This window comes from Nymphalis io, chromosome 21 (assembly GCF_905147045.1).
Source record: "Nymphalis io chromosome 21, ilAglIoxx1.1, whole genome shotgun sequence".
In the NCBI taxonomy this organism is placed as follows: Eukaryota; Metazoa; Arthropoda; class Insecta; order Lepidoptera; family Nymphalidae; genus Nymphalis; species Nymphalis io.
The window spans coordinates 143992-164517 of record NC_065908.1 but is presented as its reverse complement, the minus strand read 5'-3'; the positions used below and the strand labels follow the sequence as shown (position 1 = coordinate 164517).

The window sequence follows — 20526 nt, the reverse complement described above, 5'->3', positions numbered from 1 at the left end:
TAGGTACCTACTGTTTTGAAGCCATTTTAAATTAATTCGTATAATATTTGATACCTTAATTGTTGTGTTTCTATAGTTTAAGAGAGACAGAAAAAAAATGTTTTTGTTTATATATTTACATTCAGAGAAATACCTCATGTTTAATGTACATTTCATAATAATTATTACGCATAGCGGTCGAAATTGTAATGCCACAGGTTTTAAATAAGTGAACAAGGCCATTGTTCAAGCCCGCCTAGGTAGCGCTTTGACCATGTATAGAAAGGTATAAACTTCTTAGTGTCTACGGGCAGTGGCGACAACTTATAATATCGGTTGTGGACTGTGGTCACTACTAAGAATTTATCACTTACATTTAATCAATGTTTCAAGAAACGATGATAGACATAATTACTTTACTATAACATAATACAATGCAAGCAAAATCACGTATTTCAGTTAATTGACTTTAAACACATTCAACTTATATCAGCGTTTAATTCACGTTGTAAGCACTCAGCGATTCGGAAAGCGAAATAGATCCTCACATTATTGCGAGATGAATGTTACGCATGAACGATATTGCTAAATTGAGAAAACGCTCAATAATCCTGCTCATTATATCCCACGAACGTTTTCGGATTATAGTCATCAAAATAACCCATTTTTATATATACATTCTTATTTTTTATTTGAAGAAAAACTACAATGACAATTTATCGCGCTCATTGTGAAATTGTAGGTATGGCGCCAGCCAGAGCCTTACAGCAGCCTGTTCGATGTTTAAACCTAATCGGTCTTAGTGAAGCGTGGACATCAAATAGATCAGAAGGAAATGAGTTAAAAATCCGAACTTTATCATCTAATAAACGAGCGATCCAATTATTATTGATTGATTCGGACAATCTGATTCATAACATTTGATATCGCATAACTAGTTTTTAAAATACGTCGCTTAATAATATAGGTACCTGTAACGTCTGGATTCCTTTTACTAAAATTCCTCCAATTTCATGGAATGACTTTAAAGGCGGCGATACGTAAAATGGAATAGTTCACGTTAATTTGTTCTTTGTAAATTTAGCATTCTTAGTTTGCTTAACTTCAAACTTCACACCCTGTGCTTCTTACCTTCAAACTAATTAATTAAAAGTGAGTATTATAATACGTTAACAAATAAGGCTAACCATAAAATAATATTTATTCTGCACAACATTATATCGATGATAAAAAACGGTGAAGTTAATATTCGTTGATTTTCTCACATGATATATATGTCGTAGAAAAATAATAATTTTAATTAAGTCGTCGACTTGATTATAGTAGTAACGGGTAAACGCGGTGACGTCATTTGTTTTTAAAGTCACGTGGACAGAGTCGTGTTGGAAAGTGGGGGGACTGTGTAACAAACACTTGCGTTTAAGAAACCGACCAGTCCACACCCCCAAGGCGAAACTGTCGGTTTACCTACCTAGTACCTATACCTAATTAAAGTGGATTGTAATTTGCAATAATAAATCTTTGGTTATACCTGCATCGAGTTTATTTTGATACAATATCGTGATGGACCCCATAACACCGAACATAAACAAAGACAGCTCTATCGCTCTGCCGTCGCTGCCGCCGACATATATATGATTGATATTATATATATATATATATATACCGTACCAGTAGCTATTACGTAATATAATAGCTACTGGTACGGTCGAACACAACTCAACTCACTATGGCCCTTAGAGTCCCCTTACTCGAGTTTCTACCACAACATAAATTTGAACTTAATCATTAACATCATCTACATCAATCTCGACTGATACGTGAACCGCTGGCATTTCTCTTAACCTATCACGACGTCACTTCGTAAGTAACTATCTGGTCAAATATGTAACAACACTTCGAGATAGCAATCGTTAATCACAATACAAGACATAATCTGTTCCGTGCTGAATATTCGTGTTTGACCAATACCGGTCATAGTAATAACATTATTAAAACGCTTGCCTTTAAACCTGGCTGCAAAGCTTTCTTTAACTAACGAGCATTAAATGCCAGAATCGTAAATAAAACGAATCAGTTTACCTTTGTGTTCTAATGTGCCGGATGAGGGATTACACGACGCAGGCATCAATGCGTCCCTCGCCACGTGCTGCGCCGGCGCCGCCGTCGCCTGGCTGGCTGTTGCCGCCGCCGCCACCGCTGGTACACTGAATGGCAATGTGGCCCGGTTTCCCGCATTTGTAGCACACCAAAGGCCTTGGTGCTGGTTGCTGCGCCCGTGGGTTCAGCATTGTAGCTCGTTCTCTCACCGTTTCGTTTCCTCTCGTTGTCGTTTTCTCTCGTCTTGCTTCGACAATCCGCACGCTTATGTCCCGTTATTCCGCAATTAAAGCACTCGACAGCAGTTAACTTTGCACATTTGAAATCGGGTACATTCGACAATACAACTCTCCAGTGGTCGAATCTTGCGTTTCAATTACGACAATGCGTTCAGTTCTTGTGTAGTTTTTCTCGCCAATTGATGATCGTAGTAAACAACAAACGTTGAATACGCGGGTCAAACTGCGATAAGTGAGCGAGTACAGTAGCTAGTACGGCGATCTCTTCTTTGTTCACATCCTTCCAGCGATTAAGAGGCTATTGATTGACTTGCATATGCGGGTAGTGATTCTTTTTCGCTCGGTTTTTCTTTATTTAATTTTATGAGGGTACCCGCCAATGTTTCCGTCGAAATAAACCTCGTGGTGAAAAGTACCTTTAATTCAGGCCATGTGATTCCTTCGTATGCTATTTGAGACAGCCACGTCGATGCTTCACCCTTTGAGAGCTTTGCTGACGGCTAGTATAAGTTGACCACCACGTGGTGGATTTTCGGAATAACACAAATTGGCTGTTGCACACCCCGATCTCGAATCGGTATCTTGTTTGTCAGGGTCGAACGTAGGTAGACCGTCGCGGTAAACTGGTTTTGGCGCTTGCAGGGCTTCGATCAGTGCTCGCATGTTTACCGCCTAACTGTGACATCAATTCCATCGCGAACAAAGAAATTTGGCAACTCCTTTCTTTGTCGCACTTCCAAAAAATGGAATTCCTTACCAGCTCACGTGTTCCCCTCCTCTTACAACCCGGGTTCCTTCAAACAAGGCGTGAAGAGGCATCTTGCGGGCCGGCAAGGCGAAGGCGGCTAGTGCAGAACGTTTTTCCCGTCTGTACTGGCCGTCGTCGCGTTTGGACTCTACTACCACTTACCAACAGGTGGAGTAGAGTCATTTGCCCTCCCGGCGAATATAAAAAAAAAAAAAAAAACTTCCAAGCTGCGGGCGTCGATGGGCAATGTTGGAGCAACGAAACACAGTAGAATAATGAACTCGTGTATAATGTTCAATCACTTAGCAATAACTAGGAACGCGCGTCGGTTTCAATATTCGACCGCACTGGCCGCCGACTCCGTCGAGCGCCGACAGAGTGCGCTAGCGTTCCAATGTTGACACGATTGCGACACGGCCATCCTACTTGCACACGTCCCAGTGTAACGGTTACTGTGCAATAAAATATCCACGAGAATACCATGTTTCACTCGGTCATTCCTGACCGCACTACATTTTAGGGGTAAAGTACATATATATATATATATATGTACGATGACGGCGACGAATATCACCAACCCATCTCATTCCGTGGGGGGCGTAGAAGTCGACCCGAGGGAATATACACCAGAGAACGGGCAGCAGCGTCTCTTTGAGTACTATGACTCGCCAACCCGTCTGCCAAGCGTGGCGAATATGGCATATCCCCTCATGATTCGCGCAACTAAACCACGGCCCCTAGTCCCCGGCAGCCCTGCTATTCCTAGCCTTGGTAACAGCTGTGATAACGGCGGGGCAGGGGGTGCTAAGAATCCCCGGCAGATTTCATGTTACCAACACCGACGACCTCTGGCCTGGCAACAACAACAACGCGTACACTGCGGACCGACGAGAAGATCATCGAACTGAAGGAAGAACTGAGCAGGTTACACTGGGATATCGTCGGATTATCCGAAGTCCGAAGACAGGGGGAGGATACGATGATCCTGAAATCCGGTAACCTTCTCTGGTTGTGGTGTCGGGTTCATAGTCCACAAGTCCCTCGTTAACAACGTTGTGAAAATCGAGAGCGTGTCGACTAGGGTGGCGTACCTTATACTCAGAATCACCAAGCGGTATTCTTTGAAGGTCATACAGGTATACGCGCCGACTTCGACACACTCCGACGATGAGGTTGAGGTCATGTATGAGGATTTATCTAAAGCCATACATACCAATAAGACTCATTTCACTGTTGTAATGGGGGACTTTAACGCGAAGCTGGGCAAACGATTCGGTTATGAGTCAAAGGTGGGACCACATGGAATTGGAGACCGCAACCCTCGGGGCCAGATATTGGCCGACTTTATGGAGAAGGAGGGACTCTTTATGATGAACTCCTTTTTCAAGAAGCCAGGTCAGCGTAAATGGACCTGGGTGAGCCCTGATGGGAAAACCAAGAATGAGATAGACTTCATCTTGTCGACGAGAAGACAAATATTTAATGACGTCGAACTCCAAAACCGATTCGATTGCCTAGCAGACTGCGAGGAAGTGGACACATACAACGACAGGCTTGTGGAAACTGTCCGTACGGCTGGGTCTAAGACCTTCAAGACCAGCCGTACAAAAGGAACCAAAAAGATCTCTGCCTCTACCCTACGGCTTATGGAGGAAAGACGGAAAATGATTCTGACGTCCCCAGCTGATGCTGCCAGCTATCGGCTGATCAACATACAAATTTCAAAGTCTCTAACTCGCGACACTCGCCAATTTAATACAATGCTCATTAAAGAGGCCATCGAGCGGAACAAAGGCTCTAAAGTGTTTGCCAGAGATCTGTCTGTTGGGCAGAGTCAACTGACAAGGCTGAAAACTGAGGATGGCAGAATAGTCACGTCAAGATCTGAGCTGTTGGAAGAGGTTGAGAAGTTCTACGGTCAGCTGTACACGACAGCTCAATCACCTGTCAGTAGTCATGCTGCAGATCCCAGAGCAAGACTAACCCGACACTACACTGAAGATGTCCAGGACGTCAGTCTTTTCGAGATTAGAATGGCTCTCGAACAACTCAAAAACAACAAGGCACCTGGTGATGATGGTATTACAGCCGAGCTTCTAAAGGCGGATAGTACACCGATCCTCAGGGCTCTTCAGAGGCTTTTTAACTCCGTCATAACCAAAGGTCAAACGCCAAAGGCATGGCACAGAAGTGTGGTGGTACTTTTCTTTAAGAAGGGTGATAAAACCCTTCTGAAGAATTACAGGCCCATCTCACTGCTGAGCCATGTTTACAAGTTGTTTTCGAGAGTCATTACGAATCGTCTCGAGCAAAGGCTTGACGACTTCCAGCCACCCGAACAAGCCGGATTCCGGAATGGCTTTAGCACCATAGACCACATACATACGCTGCGACAAGTTATACAGAAGACTGAGGAGTATAACCAGCCACTTTGTTTAGCGTTTGTGGACTATGAGAAAGCCTTTGATTCGATCGAAACCTGGGCCGTGCTGAATTCTCTTCCAAGGTGCCAAATTGATTATCGGTATATCAGGGTGTTAAAGTGCTTGTACGAGAACGCCACCATGTCGATCCGACTCCAGGATCAGAACTCAAAACCTATCCAACTGCAGAGAGGTGTAAGACAGGGAGACGTGATATCTCCGATACTGTTTACCGCTGCATTGGAAGATGTTTTCAAGCTTCTGGACTGGAACGGACTTGGCATCAATATCAACGGCGAATACATCACTCATCTTAGATTTGCCGATGACATTGTAATTATGGCTGAGACCTTGGAAGACCTCGGCACTATGCTCGATGACCTCAGCAGGGTTTCCCAACAAATGGGTCTAAAAATGAACATGGACAAGACGAAAATCATGTCGAACATCCATGTTGCACCCACTCAAGTCAAGGTTGGAAATTTGAACTTGATGTTGTAGACAACTATGTCTACCTAGGTCAGACCATCCAACTAGGTGGGTCCAACTTCGAGAAAGAGGTAAATCGTCGAATTCAACTCGGCTGGGCAGCGTTCGAGAAGCTACACGATATCTTCTCATCCCAAATACCGCAGTGTCTCAAGTCGAAAGTCTTCGACCAGTGTGTGTTGCCAGTGATAACTTATGGATCAGAGACGTGGTCGCTCACAATGGGCCTCATACGAAGGCTTAAGGTCACTCAAAGGGCAATGGAGAGGGCTATGCTTGGAGTTTCTCTGCGAGATCGAATCAGGAATGATGAAATCCGCAGGCGAACCAAAGTAACCGACATAGCCCGAAGGATTGCTAAATTGAAGTGGCAGTGGGCGGGGCACATTGCTCGCAGAACCGACGGCCGCTGGGGCAGAAAGGTTCTCGAGTGGCGACCACGAACCGGAAGATGCAGCGTGGGCAGGCCCCCTACAAGGTGGACCGACGACTTAGAACGAGTCGCGGGAAGCCGTTGGATGCGCAAGATTGGCCAATGTGGAAATCCTTGGGGGAGGCCTTTGTCCAGCAGTGGACGTCTTTCGGCTGATATGATGATATGATGATATGTCAGAGATAATAAATTTAAGCGGGTATACAACGTCACTTATTTTATTAAAATAGCAACACCACACAACGTGATATATGTCATATAGGTTGGTCTGTTGTCAGACGTCAAGTTGTGTAAATCTCGACGATTGGTGAATTCGAAAGAGCTTTATATATAGATTTTTATTTTATTCATTTAGCTGCAGAGAGCATTATTATTTCTCTCCAGAATTTTACTGAATCAATAACTGAGAGCAACTCTCTGTGTAAGGAAATTATTTTATAACTTTCTCGCGGTTTCGTTTCGTGAATTCAACTTTGCGTTCGCTGTTCGAAATGTAACACACCACCGACGTACGCGTTGTATATAAATTTTAAAATATTGAAGAGATAAAAAATAATAATAACTATCACACATAAAATATAAATATTGATGCAGACATTTATCCCAGTGTAATTTGTTATTTAATGCAGCCCAACATAATAAACGATTAACAATTAGGCAATATTTTTACACAAACTAACGATAAGTTATGTATATACAATATATGCCTGTAAATGAACTGCCTGTCCAATACGCGTAACATGACTATTATATGTTATCCCATGCTTTTTTGATCAATGAGATAGAAACATTCATCAAGCAACGTGCAAACAGTGCAACTATATTCATTACGAGGGAAAATTATCATTTTTTAAACCGGTTCGTTTACAATTACAATTAAGATAATTACATATGATTCGGCAGTTTGCACATTTTTGTGTTTCGCATTTTATGATTTTATTTTAGGAAAATGGCGGGTGCTCAATGGATGCGACTAGCACAGGACCGGGAGAATTAGCGCGCCTGTGAGGAGGCCTATGTCCAGCAGTGAATTAATGTGGCCTGAATATGATGATTTTATGAAGTTAACTTTTTCTTAATCTGGAAGAGTTATATATATTACGTTATATACTAATAACAAAAAGTGAATAACCAATTGGACATAGTACCTATAATGTGTCGTACCGTACAACATGCCTCGAGTGTGTCTTCAAACGTTAATTAAAATTTCTCGTTTTTTTTAAATATATTAGCTAGCGCTTGACTGTTATCACACCTGATGGAAAGTGATTATACAGTCTAAGATGGAGCGCGCTTGCCTAGAAGATGCCTATTTACTCTAGACTTGAAGATAAGATTGTAGGTGGTGGGGAAAAAGGGGATCGGGAGGGTATTCCAAAGCTTAGCGGTGCGTATCAGAAACGAAAAAAAAGGTGACGGATGAACCAAATTAAATAGTTCCTGGGCACACTCTCCGAAATATATTCTGTAGAAAATCGACAGACAGGCAACCTTACGACGGTGTTCCAAGGTCTGGAGTTTTGCGACCAGTATCTGGTCGCCAATAAGCCTTCTTTCACGACGATTCACTGAATCCAAAGCTTCAGGCTGTAATATTTCTAAAACTACCAGTTTTAATTGCAAAGTATTAAACGTATATGTATTAAGTTAAGCAATTGTAAACAGCTGCCGTTATTTTTTACATTTATATATTATATATATTAAATATAAAAATGGTTACTTGTATAAAAGTAAGAGCGACTAATTTTTCTGTAGACATTTTGGATATCTACAAACCTCTCATACAACTTTCCATCCGTTATAGTACTTTTGGTAGCGTTACCTAAGAAATCACCTGGGTCGACAATTTTCTATCCGACTGTGTCGCCATATTAAACTACTATATCTCAAGAAATATAATTTTTTTTCATACCGTTATCTTCTGTGTCGTCTAATATGTTAAAGTAGCTAGAGACCACATTTACAACAGTTAAAACTCGATCGATCAGGAACTTTATAATACAATCGATTATTAGACATTTGGAACAAAAGATCAAAATTCTCGATACGAGACAAAACATAATAATAATGTACAATTTTCTTTGTGCCGTGTTAGCAGATGCCGAACTAATAACGGGACGCTTTGGTGCACTAAAAAGCCTCAGAGAGGAAACGTTCGCGGCGCTGGTCGGTGCCGAGATATTAAACATTACACATTATTGCTTCAGTATCTTTAGAAAATGGATTATTCTTTGTTTCGCTATTTGATATCCCTCCATAAGAAATCGAAAAGAAATTATTGACATACGTAACTACAAGTAACACATTGTTAATTAAGGCTTTGTTTGGTTTTAAAAACAATTAGAATAGACTGATTCCACTACGGCGTTCCAATGTTGCAGAAACACATGTAGCAGAATTTCAGTGAAATTTGACAAATGCTGGTGATCGCCTGACCAAGCATAAACACAAATTAAGCACATGAAAATTCAGAGGTGTTTGCCTGGGCTTGAACCTGCGATCATCGGTAAAGATTAAAGCGTTCCAACCATTGAGCCCCATCGGTTCTGAGTCAAGATATTACAATAATGTGATATTGTTGTGCAGTACGCGCGCCAAATTCCTGATTAATGTTGCGTGTAGAGTTAAGAATTTTTTCTTGTGACTAACTTGTGTCTTGGACTCGGCAACTTCAAGAACAGGCGAATGAGATCTTGACTTTATAAAAGCTTGTATAATTTTAAACAAGAACTACCACAAAAAAAAACATTTGTAAAATTACTTACAAAATGTAGAAAATTACTTTTATATTATAGTATTGAGCTACATGACGCGTCATTTGATCGTTGTATCGAAATGGTTTTTTGATGTGATTGTAATGTTCACGTTCCTTGCGGAGTCTGATCCGCGTTCGCCGCGTCCCGCGACGAGTCGGCAGATGTATTGCGTCACGTCCGCCGCCCGTCTCGCGGGAGGCAATCAGCGCCGCCGACGAGACCGCGCTACGTGACGCTCAAGTGGAGCAAACAACACTAAACGACAACTTAAACTAGTGCACGAGCGCGACGCACGTGAGGAAGCAATCTATCGAGACATAATACGTGATACGTTTTGCTAATATTTACAATTTTATTTTCATATTAATGTCACACGGGTTTTAATAATTTTTCGGACTGCGAGTCTGCGACGTATCTGAACAAGTTACGATAGTATTTTAGTTTTGAAATATGACAATTTGCATCGGACCTCATAGTTGGACCTCCATATTAGCAACTTATAAGCTAACCGCTGGACAAGCAACGCAGTTATAAATGAATTTTTCGTCATGCGAAACAGTCAGTGTGAGGATAACTCATTTGTTTTAGCGAACCATGAGCAACTAACAATTACTAACATAAACAATCAGTTTATACAAAACGCTTTTTAATAATACCATAAATAGCTAAATTATTCTGTGTATTCAGCTAAAGTGGTTCCCGCCACAAGTAATCTATGTATAGGTGGCCTATCTCAGACGTGTGCTCAAACGGCATTAGCTGAGTTTAATATCAGCGGATGATCCGCTGGCGTAGAATATTGGTTGCCCTTTATGTCGCCGCTTACTGCGCGACTTATCCGTAAGCGGCGCTCTACTCGCTCACATTCTGTTTAAATGTGCCAGCTCACTAGAAAATTCGTTTATTCAATTTTGTCCGATATGTCTCCGTCACACCTCGTATCAATCATTATGTACCTTCCGTTGAAGTCCCACGTTGGGACACACTATTCTTATGAAATGATACGAAAAGTATATTTTTAAACATCTAATTAACTCATCTGTGCCTTGACAGGGCCTAAAGCTTTTTTTAAACAGTAAAATAACATGAAAATAATCAAAGTATCAAAACTTAATGGTTGCACTCATAGTTCATGTCTATTTCGCTTTTAACTTTTCTTTTATATTACGATAAAAATAATTATCAAATGTTACTGAATGAAACACATAATATTTACATATTACGGTTTCGTATTGTAGCGAATTTAAAAAGTTATACAATCTTGTCCTAAGCCGAAATTTACCTACATACACGATGACCTACTTTCGATAGGTCAATGAACTCGTAACACTGACAATAACCTAATTCCGCGAGACTACAAATCCTTCGCACGACTGTAAGCAGTAGTGTATTTCGTTTGCTTTCTTAAAATATGAATTGGAACGCGAGTGCGCGGGAAACTCCCGGCAAACGCTGCGACATCAATGTGCAAGGGCGCTAAGATATGTAGTTATAATTGTTATGATAATTATTATTTACCTCGCAATAATGAAATTTTTTTAATCAAGTAGTTTTGATACTTTATTTATTTTATATTTTTATTGTAATTTTTTTTGTTTACTTGAAGACAAAAATAAGATAATAAAATAATAGAAAGAAAAATAAGTATATATTTTAAATAAGTCCCAAGATATTGATAATATTATAATTCTTACATGGTTGTCTGGCCGACGTGCAAAAGAAGACTACTTAAAGAAAACCGTGTTATATATATATATATATATATATATATTTAAATCGACGTTTTTTTTAATTTAATGAAATAATGTAAGCCGCTTCATGTCATTTATTCCAAGAAATCTGTTACAATATGTACAAAATTTAAACACATAATATAATAATAAACACAAAACACAAATAAGTTAACCTAACTTAACGAAATTGTTAAAACCCAAACTGAATTAATTTTATTTGTCATCTAGTTTAGTCTTTGTTTTGAATGACATTGATTTATTTAAAAGTCGAGTATATCGGCTGACATTTTTCTCATGCCTTAGAAAAATGGCAGCCGATACTCACGTTTAATCGTTGAATAAATTGTCTTTTAAAGAAATTCATAACAGTGAAAATGAGTTCTACGTCATGATGGTTGAAAATACGGTGAGTGTAAAAAGTATTCGTACACTGGGCTTTTTTACAAAAAGTATTGTAAATTTATCGAACATAGTAATAATGAAACGTGGACACTAACTGCGGGACTAGTCCACAAATTCAAAGTCGCTCAGCGTGCTATGGAGCGAGCTATGCTCGGAGTATCTTTGAAGGATAAGATCAGAAATGAAATTATCCGGAAAAGAACCGGAGTCACCGACATAGCTTGCAAAATTAGCAGGCTGAAGTGGCAGTGTCACGTATGTCGCAGGACCGATGGCCGTTGGAGCAGACGAGTCCTAGAGTGGAGACCGCGAATCGGCAAGCGTAGGGCGCCCTCCAGCCAGGTGGACCGACGACCTTAAGAAGGTGGCGGGCACCAACTGGATGCGGAAGGCGGAGGACAGGGAGCTTTGGCGTACCCTGGGAGAGGCCTATGATCAGCAGTGGACAACGATTGGCTGTTGATTGATTGATTGATAGTAATAATAATAATGACCTCCAGACCGATTTCGGCCACGGCAGCTAATCTCTGGAGTGATTAGCCAACTACGCAAGAGATATTATAGTGCACAAGTGTGTGCGCACAGGTGCACTCTGTAATCCCTAGCTCTCTTAATCCGATGAGACGGCAATCCGACACGACCGGAAAGAGTTCACGCGCAGGACCAACGGCTTTACGTGCTTTCCGAGGCACGGGAGTGTACACACTTCCAACTTCCAGACTCCGGGCTGCTACTGAGAATTTTCTGACAGAAAAACCCAATAACTTTTTATTGGCCCGACCTCGGATTTAAACCTAAGATCTCGGGGTCTACGGCCTTATATCTAACTAACGAGCCAGTCAAAAGTAAAAAGCAACACAGAATGAAATATAGAATTTTCGTCACGAGACACAAACGGAAGGACGATGTAAACAAGCATACGAATAGTGTTCCTCGCCTGAGACCAAATGCTGTCATTGGTGTCATAACTGTACGAATACTTTTTGTGTTGTCCGGCATCTTTCTATTCCGCTATTTTTTGTTTTGCAAACTAAAATATTCTCATCAATAAATTTTTCTTTGTTTAGAATTATTTAGAAAAGAAGAATTTATAATGTTTTTTTGTTCAATACGTATTGTTCGATAAATTTACACCCAATATTTGTAAAAAAAGCCCAGTGTACGAATACTGTTTACACCCACGTATAAAACACGCACATCACACCTGAACATATCAGCATATTTACAAAATTAACGTACTAACATTATAACATCCTGTATTGAAATTATAATTAATTAATAAATAATTACTTTCGATGTAAATCGACTTTACAGTTCAATACAAAATTATACAATTGTTTACATCATTCATTTTTGGATTTCTAATAATCTGAAGTTTAAGTATAACAGGCACGTAAACATCTCGATCCTCGAAACGTCTAAGGTTCTCCGGTAGAAAATCTAAAAACATTTTTACAATATTTAACATCGTGTAAATTCCATACGTTTGCGTTTAAGTGTTAAGTAAGTAAGCTAAATATTACGATGTTTCTTAGATCATCAGCAGCGTTCATCAACGTCGTGAACTATTAAATGTTTACCAATACGACGTTGAAAACTTGACATTCGCCGCAGTAACTCACGATCAAATATAAACACGGAAGTATTATCACATTAATATTTACAAACCATAAATTAAATTCGTGTGAATGTTTTTTAACGTAAATTTTATTGTCAATATCGATATAGTCAACTTGTTGTATTTGTTTTTATTTATATTATTTATTAGAAAAACAATTCTACAAGTACATATACAAAAGTTGTATCGTGTAACCAAACCGAGTCTGTAAGTTATACATATACAAATATGCGTTTAATATTTAATATTGGTAGTGATGTCGCATTTCGCATATTGGTCACAACTCACAATCGTCCGCCAATGACATTAAAAGGATCACCTATTTTTTTTTAAAGCCTTAAATAAGTACAAGGCAATAAATAGGTGGCAAGAATGCCAGCAGCATTTCCCTCTGGGCGAAAAATGAACCAGCCCTCCCGTCACCAGAAGAGGCAATAAGACGGGGAGTCATTTTTTTGATGAAAATCTATATATATAGCTTATTCATTTGTATTGGGAGTCCCAACATGAGCGCCAATTTAAATTAGCCGCCATTTTGTTAATAAGAGTTGTACGTTTTTTAGTTTTCGACATTTCTCACGTAGAGACCACGCGATTTAAAAATATGGAGAAGTATTCAAACGAACAACGTTTAATTATTGTAAAAACATTACAAAAATGATAAAAGTTTTCCGAAAACAGTTCGCAAATTACGTCAAGTTTTCGGTCGCAATAATGCGCCAGATGAATCGACGGTGAGGCGTTTAATTACAAAATTTCAAAAAAAAATTACGCTGTTGGATCAGATGGTCATTCGTCGTCGTCCTTGTCGGTCACTCGATAATATAGCCACAATAAGAGAACATGTGGCTGAGAATCCAGGAACTTCCCATTCGGCATCGTGGTCACGAATTAAATATTTTAAGAAACATTATGCAACGTATTTTGGTAAAAGATCTGCATTTGCACGAAGAAATCAAACCGAGGGACCATGCGCAGCGCCGTGGATTTGCTGATTAACATCATCAAATTAATGCTGATTTTTCGAAGAAAATCATTATTTCAGATGAAACACATTTTCAACTTGGCAAATAAGTAAATAAGGAAAACTGTCGGATTAAGGGTGCTGAAAATCCTCGTGTGATACTCAAACAACCAATGCATCCACCGCGAGTAACTTTTTGGTGTGCATTTTGGACTGGCGGAGTGATTGGACCGTATTTCTTTGAAAATGCGGCTAAAAATGTGCTAACTGTTAATGGTGTGCGGTATCGCGAAATGTTAACAGTTTTTGTGACCCGAATTGGATTTAATTGATGTGGAGGACACGTTTTTCCAACAAGACGGTGCGACCTGCCACACAGCACGTGAAACAATGTTACTGCAGACCAAGTTGTAATAAAAATATCTTAAAGAGGAAATACGGCGCGTTATTGGTGAAACACAGCCATGTTTATGCGAAAACGTTGTTCAAAATTTCAACAAAAGAATAACCCTGTGCCAGAGGTTTCGTGGTGGCCATGTGGCCTGATGTTGTATTTCACGTTTAATCGAAACTATTTTTCTTTCTGTTGAAATAAAAATGTTTTTTTTTTTATATATAGAATAGGAAGGTGGACGAGCATATGGGCCACCTGATGGTAAGTGGTCACCAAACGCCCTTAGACATTGGCATTGTAAGAAATGTCAACCATCGCTTATAGCCAATGCGCCACCAACCTTGGGAACTAAGATTTTATGTCCCTTGTGCCTGTAATTACACTGGCTCACTCACCCTTCAAACCGGAACACAACAATATCAAGTATTGCTGTTTTGCGGTAGAATATCTGATGAGTGGGTGGTACCTACCCAGACGAGCTTGCACAAAGCCCTACCACCAGTAAATTAAAGTAATTAAAAATTTTTGCTAAATTCAAAAATAAAATGTGTTTTTCACCCAGTGGGTGTCCCAACCCTTATCAATAGCAGTGACTGTGCGTTGTGTTACACGTATGTAACGCCAATGCGACATCAACTTATATATTATACGATACATAAGAAAACAAAAAAAATAATCATAGAAAATCATTCAATAATAATATTTATTATGATTGAAAATGAAACTCATCTGTCAAAACGATACAAATAAATAAAATTATTATCATACATATTTTAACTAACTTGTGTTAATTATACAATTCATTCATTTCACTCAATAATAATAACGAATTACACCAATCAATGATCAATGACCCCGCTGACGCATAACGCGGGCGTTCGACGTATTCTCGTTGCAGCGACTCTATGATACTGCTGTAAAGTAGATATCTTTGATTCTGAAAAGCGTTTTTTGGAAAATTGTGCACACAGCACACAACAACTTTGAAGTAAACCCGACAAAGCTATTTATAACCGAACACAAAAGTTTGCCTATCATGTAGCTGAGATCTAACAAACATGGCCGACTTAACAACTGTGGAGTGGATAATATTACAGGGCGGCATCACATACCCGATAATCACAAGAAAAAACATCATAAAAATAAACGAGCCAACTCGTGAAAACAACAGTAGCAAGTCTTTGTGGGCAAAGTAGTTCCTTTTGTATAATCGTGGTTAAGACATGATTTGATTATACTGAGTAATGTAATTGATAACTTCATGTCCACAAACATCTGCCGCATCCCAACAGGGAGGGACTTGTAGTATTCTGTTGGAGATTTTCCAATCGAGTCGGCACAATGTAATTAGTATAAGTGATAAACAATAATCACAAAGCATTTCATCCATATTTGTACAAAATAAAAAGAAAACCTCAAATGGATTAAGAGTTAAGAAAATGTATTATTTTATTTATTATTTCTATAATAAATAATTACTATGAATGACCTTTCAATTCTCAGTTGCTACTTATGAAACTTGAATCACATGCCTGGTGAGCGAGCACACGATACACTCTTCATTTATTTAACAATAGCGATATATGTGTGTGGACTTTGCAAAGTTGTCTCCTATATTACATTTTGTATAAATTGTAACAACAGATTTGATTTGACAATATAAAAACATAGTTTACATCTACTCACTTGAATAGAAAAATACATTTATCTATAAATCTAATGTACTTTGTTTTCATTTATTGCACCAAATCTATAATGGTCCGACATCTTTCCACCAAATGTTGGAGATGAAACAAAATACTAGAGTGCCATGTAATGAGGATATAATTAAAGCTACAAACATGTTCTCTGATAACAATTCCTATAACAAGTGTTTTTCTGTATAATGCAACGCACCAGCCTAGCTTCGACAGAGCCAGCATTCACCAGCTGCCACGTAAGCTTTCCATGACTACTACAATCACAATACAATAAGCAAACAAAGCAATACCGAATAGTGTTATAAAGGTGATACCCCAGCTTTAACAAACAAGGCTCAGCATTAAGACTTTCACTTGTCCAATTTAATGCAATCTGCCTTTTGTATTTTAGAGCCGGGCAACCTGTACACAAGGTGCATCAATTTTGGTGCACAAACTAGTACTGCGTTTAATATTGTTAAAAGGTACTCCATAGTTCTTAGAACATGTTGTCCTACAGGTGTCACCTATAATCGTTAAGTTATCGTTAAGCTAAGTGGAAGTAGAAGCTATTCTTTTTGCACATTTGTTTTAATGAAATCACCAACGAATCCGCAATCAGTAGATAACATACCAGCCTCCTGTTATGATTCAGTTTTTTTAGTGAATTTTTGTTTTCTTAATATCAAGTCTGTAATTGACAATGTGGAATACTCTCTGACATTTATACATAGAAATTAACAATGTCTGGAAAGGTTTTTAGTTTCAGTCATGAAAAAAAAAATCTAAGAGATTTCACAAGGTAATCAAAACAGTAATAAATAAAAGGAGAACTACTCTCATTTTTTAGAAATTGTCCTGCAAATCCTGAAGAAGTTAGAAATATATATTTCCAACTACGAACATAAATTAATAACAGTTCTTGTTTCATATTAGAATATTATTAAATCGTCTCTTTGATGAATCCTCAACGTCTAATACGACGTCAAAGTATGACGTCATCGTCCACCGGCCGCGACACTCACCACGAGCACGGACGTCGCAAACACTGACACGAGTAACACGAGTGACACTGACGCGCGTAGTTCATATCACTCGGTGTAAGTACACGTCACTATGTAGAAGTGTTCGTCGGGCTTCATGGTGAGCTTGCTGAGGTACTTGGTGAAGGAGGCGGCGCCCGCGTCGCAGTACACGAGGTTGAGCGCGTTGTGGCGCGGCGGCAGCGTCACGAGCGCGCCCTCCTCGCCCGCCTCGCCCGCGTCGCCCGCGTCGCCCGCCTCGCCCGCCTCGCCGCCCTCCTCGGGCGCCACGTACATGGTCTGCCCGCCGCACAGCGGGTGCTCCGGGACGCCCAGGTACAGCACGGCCTCGAGCCGCGGCTGCTGGTAGTACTCGCGCGGTGGCAGCAGCTGAGTGACAGGTATAAGTCAGATATGTGTACACTATAATTCTCATATTATTATATCTATTTACAATGGGGCTAGAGCTGCATTCGATTAAAATGTACCTTATTGCAGTAGGATCCGTTAGAGAAGTAGACATCTTACCGTGAAATTTCCCGGCGCCCAGCGCTGCAGCTCGAGGCGTCGGTAGGAGTTCAAAGGCAGATCGGTGCAGTCGGCCAGCATACGCATGAAGGCAGTGCTGCTCAAGATCCGCGCCAGTCCTCGAACCGGGTGCGGGTCCGGTTCGCAATCCACATCCGGCCGCTCCACCAGCCAGTGCTCCGTCACGCGCCAGTAGCGTCGCTGCTGTGCCGGGCCACATAGCTCCCATTCCACATCTGAAAAACAAAATTTTCTCGTTTTACGATTTTTCAAACGATTACTCATTCAAGTCGAACCATTAAGCTCCGATTAAAGATATTATTATTTGATTATTTGATTTGATTACGAAAGCTAATCTTAAAGATATTAATAAAACATGTTACCGGGCGACGCTAGCGCTTGCAGCAGGGTCTGACAGCGCGCGGGCTGCAGCAGGTCCCGCAGACACACCTCGCTGGCGCGCTCCATCTGCGCCTGCACCTGCGCGCGCACTCGCGGCGACATGTATGTGCTCTCCACCCACTGGTTCAGCAAGACCTGTTTTAAAAACGAAAGTGGTATATTCTACAATACTATATAATATTTAGACACATTATCTGGCCCAAGTGCAATCCGAGTGGGACCTTTTCCGTGGGCGTGTAGGTGAGTGGGTGGTGATTATCTGAAGTCGTGGAAAAACTAAATATAAATGATAAATGTTTGTTAAATATTTAAGGTATTTCTAAAATCTATATAGGATAGATAATAAATAACATCTTATTTAGAATGAGGTGGGTGAAAAGAGAATATTCAAATTTTAACATATTATTAAAATATAAAAGAATATTAAAAGACAAGTACATAGCAAAAGTGATAATAATAATAAAATATATGTATGTACATATATAAATAAAAACAATGCGCTTTAAATTATTGACATTAAATTATCAATAGTGACTCTTAAATTCATTAAATGATATTATAAAATAAGAAGTAAAGCTTTATTATTGTATTTGACGGAGAGCCGTCAGTTTTCGACTGTTCGACTGACGGCGTATCTAAACCGTTCTAGCAATGATTTTCCTAGGAAGGTTTAGGAATAGGGCTCACCGGTCGCGTGTGCGGCACGAGCGCGCGCGGGGGCGCGGGCGGAGGCGGCGCGGGCGCCAGCGCGGGCCCGTGGAACCAGCCGTTGATGGACAGGCGCGGCAGCTCCAGCGACAACACCTCGCCCACCTGGAACGGATCACGTCCACGTTACCAACGTGTTCGCGTGTGACATTCCCGAATGCGATTCATCCCGAATGCTGATCACGTACCTGGTGGAAGGACGTCGGCCCGACGGTAAAAAAGGCAAGCGTGTTGTTGGCGGGGAAGGAGCGCAGAGTGACATGCGTGGGGCTGCCTTCTGAATCGCATTCGAACAGTTCCAACGCGCCGCCCATGTGCGCGGCCCAGCCCTCGCCCAACACCTCCTTTAATATAATATATTCACAGTCATTTTTATTTGATAGAACTGTATAGGATTATTCTATTTCATCAAGAATGATATGGGATGTCAACCTCTGGCTCATGCTTATCGTGGAAGTCCCCAAGTCCGGCGCCATTATGTGCGGTGTTGACGGGCGGTCCGCGCGGCGTCCAGGGCGCCAGGTATATGATGAAGGCCACACGTCTGTCTCCGAGCCGGTCGTCGTGTACCAGAAGGTGGTCCCCCGGACCATAAAGGGAACAGGATGCAGATACCGATGTCAGTTCTAGTCCAGTTACTTGTGAAACCTGTAATTCAATTTGTTTGTAAATTTTCTCTAATCTTATACAACAAACATACATAATACAACACATATCATCAGGTATACAATCCCAAAATTATTTAATATTAACCTATTCACATTTTGACACCTAGCCTTCATATATAACATGACTGTTATATAACTTTAATATATTATAAAATAAATATGAAAGTTAGCCAAAAGCAGTAGCTTTCCAATTAGATTCTTATGTCAAAGCAAAAGACAATAAAGTAAACTGCTCACCCAACTCATAATTTCAGTCTTCAACATTTCATAAATTCCTCTAATACTTCGCTGCCATGTTAAATTAGCTAAATCTGTAGTCTGATGGAACTCATACAGGTCCATCTTCTTCCTTGACCAATCTAGGGTGTTCATATCATCAACAATATTGTTTATGACATCTGGATTTTCCAGAAGGCCATGAAGGCGACACAGACGGAAGGGATTACATGTCAAGCTAACTTCATCACTTTTATAGTCTTTTTCTTCTTCCCAATGTTTTTTCACTTCATCTATAACTTCTTGCGACTGTTAAAATAATGACAACTTAGTGTGGACATTATATTTAAAAGTAAATAAACTAGTACAATGTTTAAGCTTACCTTCAAGGCAGGGCTTAGTTTAGGATCGTCCATTCTATTAGCTCTAGTATTTAGCTGTGTCCTAACTACCTTCTCCGAAATCTTATCTTCTATAACAACTGAGTCGTCCTCCCAGGGAGACTCCGAATCCGAACTGTAATCGGATGACGATGATGACGAGGAATATTCTATAAATAAACACATTTGTTAAAAAAATCCTAGCATTTATAATATTTATTAAATCTAAGTATTTTGAAATTCAAAGTATACAACATTCCCGCGCAAATTGTTCACTATGAAGCAAAGAACAATAAACACAAAGCTCACCTCGCCGAATTCTTTTAACTTCATCAGCTGAAGCCTGATATGAATTAACGGCACATACATCGGAGTCATCACTATCGGTATCGGAAATTTCTATAACTGCTGCGGAAATTTGCCGCTTGGCGGGCGGTCGTTGGTCTGACGAGTTTGCATCGCCGCTACCACCTACTTGGCTTCCTTCTCCTACACTGCTTGACGAAGGCTCTTCAGTTTCTTTGCTTGGTGGACTCATTTTAGCGAGCAAACACTACATAATACACAAGAATAACAATAGTAAATCAAAATGATGCGACGCCTAACCTCAAAATTTATAATGTTGACGTTTGAAATAAAATTGCC

The 20526-nt window shown here is 40.1% G+C and overlaps 1 protein-coding gene across 2 annotated transcripts in view; it reads right to left on the bottom strand.

Annotated features, from left to right (window-relative positions):
- The window catches only part of LOC126776693 (prolyl 3-hydroxylase sudestada1), a 382982-nt gene extending 362468 nt beyond the window's left edge, over positions 1-20514 (bottom strand). The window contains exons 1-9 of one of the 2 annotated variants that reach the window (XR_007669971.1): positions 20191-20514; positions 19885-20051; positions 19523-19810; positions 19050-19265; positions 18806-18961; positions 18597-18722; positions 17891-18044; positions 17508-17743; positions 14619-17369 (exon numbers count right to left, since the gene is read on the bottom strand). Coding sequence is in view for 1 of the 2 variants with exons in the window: in XM_050499316.1 (XP_050355273.1) it covers positions 17049-17369; positions 17508-17743; positions 17891-18044; positions 18597-18722; positions 18806-18961; positions 19050-19265; positions 19523-19810; positions 19885-20051; positions 20191-20419 (1893 nt within the window). In the remaining variant the exon portion in view is untranslated. Of the gene's footprint in view, positions 1-10977; positions 17370-17507; positions 17744-17890; positions 18045-18596; positions 18723-18805; positions 18962-19049; positions 19266-19522; positions 19811-19884; positions 20052-20190 lie in introns of those variants that run through there. The other variant, XM_050499316.1, reaches the window with a different exon arrangement.
- Positions 20515-20526: the final 12 nt, after the last annotated feature.